Source organism: Silurus aristotelis (genome assembly GCF_946808225.1).
Source record: "Silurus aristotelis genome assembly, chromosome: 1".
Taxonomy (NCBI): domain Eukaryota; kingdom Metazoa; phylum Chordata; class Actinopteri; order Siluriformes; family Siluridae; genus Silurus; species Silurus aristotelis.
Window position 1 is genome coordinate 30,159,335 of NC_139574.1, and position 13,533 is coordinate 30,172,867.

General features: G+C 35.9%; 1 protein-coding gene across 1 annotated transcript in view; it reads right to left on the reverse strand.

Moving 5' to 3' along the window:
- The window catches only part of LOC310717635 (lysophosphatidylcholine acyltransferase 1), a 12,225-nt gene extending 166 nt beyond the window's left edge, over positions 1-12,059 (reverse strand). Inside the window, exons 1-14 of the mRNA XM_083525979.1 lie at positions 11,686-12,059; positions 8,766-8,905; positions 7,740-7,954; positions 7,223-7,335; positions 6,994-7,054; positions 6,159-6,217; positions 5,842-5,876; positions 5,667-5,721; positions 5,507-5,589; positions 3,389-3,514; positions 2,695-2,842; positions 1,379-1,477; positions 1,073-1,214; positions 1-515 (exon numbers count right to left, since the gene is read on the reverse strand). The exon at positions 1-515 is cut by the window's left edge and continues 166 nt beyond it. Of these exons, the coding sequence (XP_083382105.1) occupies positions 355-515; positions 1,073-1,214; positions 1,379-1,477; positions 2,695-2,842; positions 3,389-3,514; positions 5,507-5,589; positions 5,667-5,721; positions 5,842-5,876; positions 6,159-6,217; positions 6,994-7,054; positions 7,223-7,335; positions 7,740-7,954; positions 8,766-8,905; positions 11,686-11,811 (1,563 nt within the window). The 5' untranslated portion in view covers positions 11,812-12,059 and the 3' untranslated portion in view covers positions 1-354. The remainder of the gene's footprint in view (positions 516-1,072; positions 1,215-1,378; positions 1,478-2,694; positions 2,843-3,388; positions 3,515-5,506; positions 5,590-5,666; positions 5,722-5,841; positions 5,877-6,158; positions 6,218-6,993; positions 7,055-7,222; positions 7,336-7,739; positions 7,955-8,765; positions 8,906-11,685) is intronic.
- Positions 12,060-13,533: the final 1,474 nt, after the last annotated feature.

Genomic DNA, 13,533 nt, shown 5'->3' on the forward strand with positions numbered 1-13,533 from the left:
AAAATGCTGGCTACAACAGTTCTCAGAAACATAACTAGGATGATTAATAAAAAACAAATGTATTTCCTTCAAAGATATTTTAGTGACCATGACCAACAACAAAAAAAAATTGCTAGCTAAAAATTTAATATATTCAATTTGTGTTTTTTTCCTTTCTGGATTTTGGTAATCGTTAAACATGTTTTTAAGAGATCCTTTCATTGGTTGTTGGATGCAATAAAATCAACCCTTCAGAAGAGGTTTGATTAAAAGGGAAAAAAAGGGGTGGATTTGGGGGTGTGGGGAGGATGCAGGGAGGAGAAAAAAAAAGAAATAAAAAAACTGGCTGTTTTTCCATCCAGGACCTGATGTTCTTTATTTGACCTTCTTCTGGTGCTCGTTGGGGGAGAAGTCAGGGCAAAATCCATTCGAAGCGATGCCAGATGAAAGGAAGTTGCTGAAGAAGCCCGTGTTCTCAGCATAGAGAAACTCCTCTGCAAAATCAGGCTGCTGCTCAGCAAAACTCCTGAACATCTCTGCCATTAAAGTTTTAATGGGGAAAATATTAATCATTTTTATAATTAAAAAATTATAAAGCTATTTCTTTCTACTTCAGAATATTTGAAGTAACTTTTCTAATGTTCTAAGGTTGTTTATAAGGAGTAATAGAGCACAACATGGCAACATTAAACAATTAATAGCTAAATAGTTACATCAAAAAGAGTTAACACTGTATTTTAAGCAAATACATGGTAGTATTAATAGTATAGTATATACAGTTTAGTAAATCGTGCATTTTTCTATTTTATTAATGTAAAAAAACTACAACTTGAATCAAATTTGGATTTAGAATTATAGCTGCATGAATATTGCAAATCTTCAAACAACAACCTGTGTTTATTTTTTCATTCATGATTCGACAATTCCATTATTCTACTATATCCAGTTCTCACAATTCATTTGTGCTTCAAACTGGCATGAATCTAGAATTTGCTATTAGGATATTAGTTCCACCCAGTCTAACTTGAAGCTCACTTAAAAAATTAACACCCTGGGAAAATACACTCTCCCTAAAGAAGTGACATTTTCTTACCAAACGTCACTTTTCCGGCGTTTATTACGTCAACGGCATGGAAAAGTCTTGACACTTTGAGCTCGGTCACTCCCAGAGCTGTATGCAGGATACATTCCAGTTCCTCCTCAGTCACTCCTCCATTTTGCTCATCCTCAAACATCTGAGCCCAAAACCATAGAGATTAAAATGTCTCAAATAAGAAGTCACTATATTTTGTCTACAATGATCAGGGCCTGTCCTGCCAAAATGTGTACGTGGGTAAATGTCAACACCGCAATGATAAAAACGCTATCAACTGCATTTTGAAAAAAAAAATACACTCACCGTAAAAGCGAGTTTGATGGTCTCCAAAGTTTTGGTGGGTCTGCACACTACGGAAAAGGCGATGACAAGCTCACGCACGTCCATTAAGCCCTCGTCATGCTTAAGATGCCCAAGAAATGCCAATGCACATTAGTCAGATTTCATTCAATCAAAGAAAAACTTCATGTTTAAAGCTTCAACATTAAAATTTTTTTTTTGTTTTTTCCCCTCTTTTATTAGGCAATTAGACAAAATCAGAAAATCTTATTTCAGCATATTTTATCAAATTTCTTCAATCCTTCCATCCGTCATTCTTTCACTCCCTCAATATGCTGAATTGTCAGGATTTACTCCTTTTAAAATTAATTCTTGAAGCTGGACATAAAACGCTAGTGATCTGGATTCTTTTGCGTTTAATGTCCAGCTTCAAGAATTTCTTTAGCATTTGTGTATTCGCTAAACAAATCTTATTTTCAGTTTCGGAGTAAGTAGCCACAGTGACTGCGTTAACTCTAGTTTTTTTTTTTTTTTTTTTTTTTTAAATACCATCTGTTTTTAAGTTTAATTTTATTAATATAAAAAAAAATAAAAAAATGCGCTGAAAATGCGAGGCGGAGACAAACCAAACTTGCTGTCTGCTACTTAATATGTTCCTGAGGGTACTCCGCTTTTAACTCTGTTCCGCAAGTAAAAGTATTGCATTCGGCACGTGTGCACCAAACCGAAAGGCCTGTACCGGAATATTCCAGTACGAATGTGTGTACCGTTACACCCCTATAGTATAATCAGATCTCTGGACAAAACTACATTGAGCTTTTTTTTATGTATAAAAGTACGCAGTTTTATTTGGTCAAATAAAAAATTTCGAAAGTCTTAAGCAGGGATTCAAAATTTGGAATAAAGAAATAATTGTACTTTTTATTTTTGATAAAAATATTAATTTTAATGAAAGTTGCTTTTTGCATAAATAGTGTTTTATTTATTTATTTTTAAGAGCACATTTGTATTCAAGAAAAATGTATTTTTTTAACTGAATGAAAAGAAAAAAACAGAACCTTTTTTTTTATTTTAAGATAAACTGCTCATTTAAAAAAAAAAAAATAGCCCTTTTAATTTTATTGAAATCCAGAACTACACTTATCAATACTTAGTTTTTTTTTTTTTTTTTTTTTTTTTTTTTTACTTTATATGCACCAACTTATTTTGTCTTATGGTTGTGAACTAGGTTTCTGTTCCTTAAATGACAGCAGACAATGTGACAAGTCAGTGAAATGAATGCTATTAGCACACCAATTACTGATCACAGAAGATTAAAAGTAAATAAATGTAGGTCCCACCTCGTCAAACAGGGCGAACATGTCCCGCAGCACAGGGGACAGCGGCTGCTCCAGGAACTGAGCAAACTGCTCCACATTCTGCTTCATTCCCTGTAGTTTAAGGGCCCTCCGTCTGTAATCCTCAATCTCACTGTTCTCACGCTTCAGCCTGAACACAAATTAATGCACCAGGTGGATTAGTGTTTTTAAAAATGTAAACTGATTCAACATTTTATTTTACTATTTAAAAACCTTACTCCTCAAAAGTCAATACATTCTTTTTATAAAACCACAAATTAATGCAATTCTTTGCAAGAAAAAATATTGTACTACAAAAAAGTCTCCTTGGTCAGCACTTTGAATCAGTCAGAAGTAAAGTTGTAACTAAGTTTACCATCATCTTCAAGACAGAAATTTATCTTAGTAAAAACCAACAATTTGTTTACTTCTGGCATTTTATGTTGTATTTGGGAGAGAAAAGCAGAGACTGGTAAAGAAATCAAAGTTTATAGCTGCTATAACGCAAGCTTAGAACAGAAGTTAAACACACAATGTGTTGTAAAATGGTGTTTTATAGGAGGAATAAACCACTTGTGTTTACAACCTTAAGTGCTTCAGGGTGGTGAAATTAACCTTAATTTATTGCACCTTTGAAAATGTTTTTATTCCCCATACAAAATCAATGAGTCATTAAATGTGTGCGCATGTGTCTTACCCCAGTCTCCGGACGAGTCTTGCAAACTCGAGCATACTTGTGTCCACCGGTAGTCTGAGCTGTCCCTCCGCCATGGCCAACTGACAATCCTCAAATGAGTAATCAGTCACAGGGACATGCAGCGCCCTACACGCACGCACACACGCACGCACACACGCACGCACGCACGCACACAGAGAGAGGAATTCAAAATCACATAATATACTATACAAAATAAAATAGTAAAAAAAATAAAAAATAAAAAAAAAAAACACACTGTTGTAAGGCAACACACACAAGAACTGAGGCTAATATCTTTCTTTCGGCTTCTCCCATTAGGGGTCGCCATAGCGGATCATCCACGTTTGATTTGGCACATGTTTTTACGCTGGATGAACTTCCTAACGCAACCCTCCCCATTTATCCGGGCTTGGGACCGGCACTAAGGCTTGTGCAACCCTAATGGCTGGGGTTGGTTCCCTGAACGGGGATCGAACCCAGGCCCCAGCGGTGAGAGCGCCGCATCCTAACCACTAGACTACCAGGGAACCTTCAGGAACTGGAACTGAGGCTCATAATTTATTTAATTAGAAAGACAAAGAACCATCCAAAACATCGACATATACCTCAGAGGTGTTGGCCAAACAGAGGGAGAGATTCAGTAAAACAAAAATTATAACCATGCCACCGATACACACAGATATGTACCGTAATTTCCGGACTATTAAGCGCACACAAATATAAGCCACACCCACTGAATTTGACAAAGCTTTTTTTTTTTTTAACATTAATACGCCACACCTGTCTATAAGCCACAGGATCCTACACTGAAACTAATGAACTTAACACAGGCTTTAACGAAAGACAGTGTCTGTTACACGGCTTGTATCTAAACAGTAGCCTACGTCAGAGGAACATCATCCATATTTATGATGTGGTGCGGCCCGATTCAGTGGGAGCGCATTTGATTTAATATAAAGAATTTAATTGGTTCACCTGAACCCGTTCGGCAATTTCATTGGTCTAATGTTATCGGGAAAAAACCCAGGAAAAATATATAAATTAGCCGATTCGGTGTTTAAGCCGCAGGGTTCAAAGAGTGGGAAAAAAGTAGCGTCTTAAAGTCCGGAAAATACGGTATAAAAAGCACAACACTATAAACACCCCAAAACCATCCTGAATCATTGGAAAATTGATAAGAAAAAAACATAGCATGACTGCTAATCCTAAAAGAGTTAATAGTTAAAGACTCGTTAAGTCAAACTAAAAACAAGATCATAATTATTTACCTCAGGACAGCTAGCTAATTACTGAAGCTAACAATTTAGCTTGGTTTTATATAAATATCAATATAATGTGGAACATTTTAATCTTCAGTGATATTTACCTCAAATGGAAAATCATAATAAAATACTGTGTGACTACAAATAAACTCTGTCACTTGACCAAACTGTCATGAGTAATTGATTAGGATACGACAAAAAATATATATATTTTTTTTTTCAACATTTGTAAAAACATTGCATTTAGACAATCATGGAAGCTAACATTTTAGCTAGCAGTCAGGAAGGCTATTTATATAAATAATTTAAAGGCAGAACGAACATGGAACTGAGACAGAAGTCTTTTTGGCTTCAATGTAACTTATTCACTTTGAAAGAGCTAAACAGAGAGGCTGCTAAGGGGACTGTTAACATGCAAGTATAAACAGGAACTAACATGTTTCTATTGAACACTGATAATCACGTCCGCATTTCTGTTCAATGTATAGGAAAATCTACAAATCTTAATCTGCATCTTAACCTGCAACTGTGGCAGGACACACTCCAGCACCAGTACACAATCTATAGCACTGAACTGCAACATGCCACAAATTGTCCCTCCAGCTTTACAAGGACACACACAGGAAGAAAAACAAATCACACTTCCTTTTAGAGTATACAACACACACTTCACCTCTCACACACACACACAGAGGAAGAGGGGAAAAAAAAAAAAAAAAAAAAGTAAATGAACCTAAAAATACTTAGGCGTCCTTGAGTGTGCACGCACACAAAACCACATGAACCCTGTACATGTGACTATGATTAGAGAAAATGCCTATGTCTCTCTCCCTTTCTCTCAAACACACAGTCTTACTTGGCCATGATCCGGCGCACATTCTGAGCAAACAGTTGTGGGTTCCTGGACTCCTCCTCACTGGGGGTGTAGATCGGGAGGAACTGAAACACCACGACAGCATGATCAGTTTTCACACGGTATCAACTGATAAACACACATGCATCAATACTGTACTTACCTCAATCTCAAGATCATTATGGAGTTGGCAAAGAGTGAGCCACAGAATCTTAAACCTGAGATTTAAAATACATACTAAACATTAAAATCAATATAAACTGTTTTTGCACGCATCAACTAAAACATTAAATCTTCAATTTGATAATTTCTGATAAATAAACAAAGCAGGTACTCACGCTCCTGGACCTTGCCACGTCCAAGTTATCGTGTCCTAAAGAGAGACATAGCATTTATTTTATAAATATTTTGTATACTATACAAGCATACTAACTGGGTATGTAATATACATAGTATCTATTAAAATGTTACGATATTTAGCATTATGCATCAGTATTAGTATATTATATGATAATTAGCATTGAACAATGTAGTGTGTACTAATTATATAATAATTATCAAATAATACATGCGCAAACATGTTAGATGATTTTTAGTCTTTTATTTTGATGCTTTATTTTTATTTATTTTTTTATTTTAACGCTCCCTTTTTTACCAGCAGATTGAAGTAACGAAGAACAACCGGCTGTACAGGCACTGCTGGAATAAAAGCACCTGTGGAACAGAAACAACACAAAAGATATCAATAAATACATCATTACCAAAGCAGAAATAGCTGATTTCATAAGGTCGTTATAGTGTTAATAGTTTAACTACAATTCTCAGTGACAGTTAACAAGACATTTATCAATACTACACTCAATTTACTAAACAAAGCAACTACAACTAGCTAGCTGTTTATATTAAGCTAACTATTATAAACAGATACCAATGACAAGTTCCTTGCAAAACTCCACAGACTGACATTTTGTTAGGTTAAAGACACTTATTTATCGATTATAAGAACTATTAGTTGCTACTGGTTATTTCTGTTCGCATACAATTATACTGTTATTTCATCCTTCCATCCAAAAGAAACACTTTTGTGGGTTTTTTTTTTTTTAAGTAAATATTTTTGGTTATCCCTCAGAGATTTGCACAATATCTCATGGTCAATTGTTGAAAGTCTAAGGAATCATCACTGCAACCAACAGATGAATGGATCTGATTTACATCTAAACTGTATTTTCTATTAATTGTTCTAACAAAAAATAAAATAATTAGAAGCATTAGAATTGAAGGCAGAGGCCTGTTTTTTGTAGCTTTTAATTTACTTTTCACCATTTGAGCATATTTTAGCTCAATACGCCATATTATAAATAATTCCCCGACACTTAAAATGTATCAATTGAATAATTAGGTAATTAGGTAAACATTGTTTGTGTTCAATGTTCTGTAGATATAGAAGGAAGAAAGTGCACACATGCATGCATGCACGCGCGCACACACACCTGGTTTAAATGTGATGAGACAGGACCTGTTGGTGCATGTCCCCTCAGGAAAGATCATTATCTGTGAATAATAAGACCATAAAATCAAAACTGAATTTTTTTTTTATTATTAATAATAAACAATACTCTCTTTTTCAAAAATGCATTCCATCACATCACACAAACTTTTAACCCGTTAGGGTGCATGTTTGAAGCTTTAAGTGGGAGGGAAAAAGAACAGTCAAGCTACCTGAGGCCACACCCCTCCAGACTGAGCCCTGCGTTTGATCTCCTCTACTGTTTTCCGTCGCGAGTCCTGATCCGACCTCGACACAAATACGGGCCGGATGTACTTTATCAGGGCTAAGACAAAAAATAAATAAATAAATAAAAATACATTTTAAAAGAGACTTACAAAAATGTAATTACTAAGATATTAGAGGAACAACGCTCTCATCACTCTTATTAAATGGATACGAATATTCATGAAAATGCAACCCCCACTAATTTATTCATATTGGCAAACATACCTATATTTTTTATACATGTGTATTTCTTCTACATATATTAGCATATTATCATAACCATGACAACCACCTGTTCAGCACTACTAGCCAAGCTTGTAATATTACCAAAGCAAATAGCAATTTGCATATAAGATTCAAGTGTTTAGCAACATCACAAAAAAAATTAAAAACTAATTTATTGCAGGTTATAGGGGAGAGAGGAATCTCAGATACTTCTTGTGTGCATGCATGCGTACTCACTCCCCCACAGTGGTATGTCCTTGCTCTCAGCCTTCATGACTATGGAAGCCATAGTCATGGTAACAGGCATGGCGTCAAAGTAGGACGAGTGTGGTGCAAGGGTGATGATGGGTGCCTGTGCAGGCAGTGCCCGGCAACCTTTGACCCTGATCCAGTGGAAGCCACCTGCAAACCACATGGCCCGCATGATGAGGCGCAGAATGACGTCCACCACCCTAAGGAAATGCAGATGAGGACAAAAACTATTATGTTTGTGTCATTGACTCACACACACACATGCAAGTTCAGCAGATCTACATTTTTAACAATGAACCACACACACTTCTAAACCACTCATAGCACAACAGGAATAAATGAGAAGGTCCAGTGAAGTCCAGTTCTAGGATATAATTTAAATTGCATTACTTTGGGTGTTCATTCATCCAGTTTAGATTTTAGTCTAATTAAAACATTACCCAGCTGCTTTTCTCTGAAAATATTTATCAACTAGCAGATTAGGTGTAATCTCAAATCTGTATCCCTTTTTACAGTATATCTGTGAAAAAGTATGAAAAGCTAAAAAGAAAAATGAACGGGCAATACAAAAATAAAAAGAAAATGCAATGGAAAGACAAACAGAATAAAAATAAATAAATAAATAAATAGAGTTGAAAACATTTTTTGTGTTTAAAAAATTGCAAGGAACCGAAAAGAAAACAATACATCTGAAAAAGTTGCATGACAACAGCAACCAGCATCCACAAAAATATTATAATAACCGTTGAAGAAAATATATTTAAAAAGCATGCATTAGAGAATGGGAAAAATAAAAATACTAAACTGAAGAAAGAGAGTGAAAAAAGAAAGACTATTGAAGGGCAGCAGAGTAATCCAGAACACCAAGGTAAATATTTATAAGTAAATAGTCATTACAGCTGTGAAACATGTTGACAGCAAAGGAGTATGATGCCATCATCATGGAAGCTATGATGTTATCGAACAAGTGTAGAAAATACTGTGCGGGTGTATGCATGCGCTCTTGTTCACCTCCTCCACAGGCACTGATGCTCCACAATGATTTCGCTGCGTCCTACGGTGGCGATAAAGGCGAAGGGCCATGCCAATAGCATCATGAACGCAGCAAAGAAGAGGCGCACAGGAAACAGGGTCAGCGTCATCACACCCAGCTGTATACACACACCCACACACATTATTACATATGTCCTTTTTTTTTTAAATATAAATATTGCACATGTACAAGATTAGAAATTTGAAATAACTTGTAAAAAATCAGAGAAAGGATTAAAATAAAAGCATTTCTAGTGTTTAATAAAAATCAATGAAAAGGAATAGAGTGCATTGGGCTAGTGGTCCAAACTAAGTGCTTGACTCTGTATGAAAACACTATCGGTTTATTCAAGACGCTTATCACTAAGGCTCTATAGAAGTGACACCGTTATCTCTAAAGTAAATTTACTCAAGATAACGGCCGGGCTTTAAAAGTGTCACTAGCTGACTGACAGCCTTCTGTTAAAAGCAAATCATAGCTTCAGAGTAGATTATTAAACACACAACATAATCAAAATATCATTACAATAATTTGTTTTAAAAAATATATTCTATCAAAGACAGAGTTATTCACATTTCTCGATTTCTGATGAACAGATGCACCTTTTTATAAAAACATATTTCTAACCTTTTTAATAGCAAAGAATGTAATGGTATGTGAAAGGAAGCAGCTTGCTTTTACCTTTGTAGCATTTATTAAAATGGTCTCATGAATTTTGTAAAAAAAACATTTATGTTTATTTAGTAAGTGCAGGCAAATTTTGATACATCCTGTATCCTATGAAGGTGTGATAATGTTATATTGCACCCTCCCTTTAAGCCAACTACAGTGTTTGCTGCTAGCTCTTCATTGTTTAGACACGTATTTACACTTTCCTGAAGCTTCAGGAATCACCTTTCCTCCTTGTTCCTTTTGAAAAAACTAACAACCTTTCTTTTTCTTTTCATGGGGGAAATATGAAAGGTTCCTAGAAAGTTGATCTGTTGCTTTGTCTCTGCCCCAGATCTTTTGTTTGTTTGCTGTAATGTGCGAGACGTGAATGAAAAGCCGTATTGCGCAATTGTGTGGTCGACACGTCACCGCATGAAACATGGCTTAACGTGGCACGAAGGATAGTTAGAATAAAGCACTGAAAAAAGTGAGGGAAAAAATATAACCTGCCACATGATCCATCCTCAAACCAAAGTTTTATGCACATCTACCTATCTTCAAAGATGCCCCCTATATTCAATTCTATCCACTATCTATCCATTCTCAAATCTATCCACCATCTATCCAAACACTTTGGATGTTTATTTATAAAATTAGCTAAGAAAATCTAAATAAGTAAAAAATAATAATAATAAAAACATAAAAAAAGGATTTTAAAATAAATGCAAGGACCCTATAGAATAAAGCATTGAAAAAAGGTAAGGGGACACATGAAATCTGTCACATGATCCATCCTCAAACCAAAGTTATATGCACATCTCCCCATCTTCCAAGATGTCCCCTATATTCAAATCGATCCATTCATCTCTACGTTCTCAAATATATCTACCCACCCATCTACCCATTCTCAAATCAATCCATTCATCTCTCCATTCTCAAATCTACACAATATCGCAGCCTCAAAGCATTCTATCAATTCCATTTTTTAATGTATCTATCCACTCACATCTATAATCTTACCATCACTCCATCCTCATATCAATCTACATTATCTATCCTTCATTCCTCCACGTGTCCATCTATCCATCTTCACAACCATCTATCAACTTCTCTACCCTCAGAAGTTACCCATCATCTGGTGTTTCCATCCAAAAGAGTATTCATTCACTTTCATTTTCATCCATCCACCCAGTTCTCCATCCATCCCCTCTTTCAAGTTTAAAGTCCAACATCCACAGAGATGCTAGTTAATTTTTTTTAGCTACAGCTACCAACATCTCCGCTTTCTAAAAAAAAACAAGCAAAAAAGCTCTAAAAGCAGAACAAACAACCGACTACGATTTTGTTTCCCGTTTCTAAAACTTCCTGTTTTGCTGCGAAGTCGGGATTTATTTAGCTTTTAAATCCTCTTAAACAGCTTACACACAAGGGGTCAAACGTTAGCTAGCAAAGCGGTAAAGCTAGTCGAGGCGAGAAAAGGCCCCGAGTCAAACCGGTAAACACAATTTTAAATAAGCTGGGGGATGAAATGCACAAAACAGCAACGAGTAAGGTTTCCTACAGAGAAAAGAAAAATCATTTGAAACCCTCAAAATCTATTATAAATCTGCATTATAATTGCATTAAAAAGAAGAGTTGGCGCGCTCTAGCTAACTCAAATTAGCTCAAAATTAGCATGAAGCCCACAACGACTGAATGTTGTTAAAAAAAACTGTTGCGTTTTGAAACTAAATAAATAAATGTGTCTTCATCTTCATCTTGTGCATTGCCATTAAAGCACACATCGTAACAAAAAAATCGCGAAGAAGAGTAAATGTAGATTAGTAACTCCAACACTTAACAATGCCTGTTGAATTCAGTGTTTAAAACTCAAACGCAAATAATATTTCTGCTTTAAATTCTAAATATTATTGAATCTAAACTGCTGTGTGCATTATTTTTTTTTTATTATTAAAAACGACATGAAGGAAAGATGCAAATTGCAATCCAATTGAATGGAGTTAAACATAAAGAGCAATGCAAATAATGTTAACACTGATTTAATGAGGACTGGATTTATAATACGTATATTTTGTTTTATTTAGAGAGAGAAAAAAGGAGAAAGACATGCTGCTATTTGCACGTGTATAAGGTAGTATAGCAGGCAGGAAGGCTAATCTGTGATGAAGCAGGGTGCACAGTTTTGCACATCTTTTGCATGGAAAAGCCTCAGTAGAACAGCTCAATATACAGCCCTCAAGTGCTCACCTTGAGTGTCTGGAGTGGTGTAAACCTTAACTCGTGTACAAACGGGTTTTTCAAAGGAAGAGCCAGCTCTTTTTCTCCATCCTCTCCATCCATCCCGCATCGCTTTCTGCAGTCCGGCAACCTCATCTTCAGCTCACAAAAAATCCCCCCCCTCACCTCCCCAAACAACACTCGGTTTAGTAAAAATGAGCGTCTTTTCCACGCCGGGTGTTTATCTGGGTGTCCTTACAGGTGAGGGAGAGTCTGATATTAATCGGATCATGTGTTTCTTGTGCGCAACAGCCTTTAAAATCTCGCTGGATTATCAGACACAGATACAGACACGGCGCAGACTCTGGCCTGGGTGGAAAGAAATTCAACTGCGCATGCGCCGAGTACTTTTTCTTCTTCTTCTTCTTCTCTCTCTGTGGCTGCGTCTCAAATCGAAGCCATTTTGTGGCACTCTGTAGTAACGTGCACTTGTGGACTTGCCCTTACCTTGTGCCCTGTCACCATCCTGCAAATCTCCAACATTGACAGCAGGGGAAATTAATCTTAAATGTGATGTTTTCAAACAAATGCTGTCTAAAATCTATATGTCCAACCCCCAGGTATTGCTCTACAGTAACTCATTAGCAACAATCACGTTTTTCGTTTTTTTTTTTTTATTTATTTTGTTTGTTTTTTTTAGGTCTGCAAACTTCAATTTTTGCTTAGCTGGAATATTTGTTTAACATTTATTAATTAAGGAGAGGACAGAGTTTGTGTTTTGTTAGAATAACTGAGAATTCTTCCTTTAATATGTCTATAATTAAAAAAATATATAATATTGTTATAGCCACTATTAAGACCTCAAATATATCCTCAAATATATCCACCCATCTCTTCATCTCTTTCCTCAAATGTATATTAACACCTATTCCTCTATTTTCAAATCTGCCAATCCAACCAGCTCTCTATCCTTAAATCTACCCATTAATATCTCCACCTCAAACCTTCTATAAATCACTTTTCATCCTAAATATATTTATCTAGGCACAAATCTATATATCCAACCGTCACACTATCCTAATATCTACAGTATCGATCCTCCAGTCATCCATGTGATTATCTCTCAATGTTCAAAGCCATCCACCAATTTCTCCACCCTCAAAGTTATCCATTCTCTAGTCTAGTCATCCTTAAATTATCTATCTGCTATTTTTTCCCCATTCATCCAATTTTTCAAGTTACATTTGAAGTCCATCATCCACAGAGATGCTTTTTTCAGCTAAAGCTAGCACCATCCCTCACCTTCTCAAACAAACAACTCGACCAAAGAAGCTCTAAAATCAGAACAACAAACTGGCTACAATTTTATTTATGGCATTTCGTCCTGGCTACATCAATATCATAATGGTAAAAGTAAAAGATCTAGTGGTGAGGAATTTTCCACTGTGAAAAAATGACTATCTATAAACTCTTGTCTATTTTAAATAGTTCACTAAGCTGTTGTCAAATTTATATAATTATGTATTTATTAATATTAACAATTTGCTGCAATTCAGGTTTGTGATTCGCATATTTGATTTGGCACGATTTACGCTGGATGCCCTTCCTAACGCAACCCTCCCCATTTTTTCAGGCTTGGGACCGGCACTAAGAGTGAACTGCTTTGTGCAACCCTAATAGTGACAGAGTGCCAAGAAAGGAGTTGTGGTATTGTATAAGGAAGTCAGGTGTTGCAGAGAAATATGTGAGGACGGTGCAGGACATGTATGAGGACAGTGTGACAGCAGTAAAGTGTGCAGTAGGAATGACAGACTGGTTCAAGGTGGAGGTGGGACTGCATCAAGGATTGGCTCTGAGCCCTTTCTTGTTTGTAGTGGT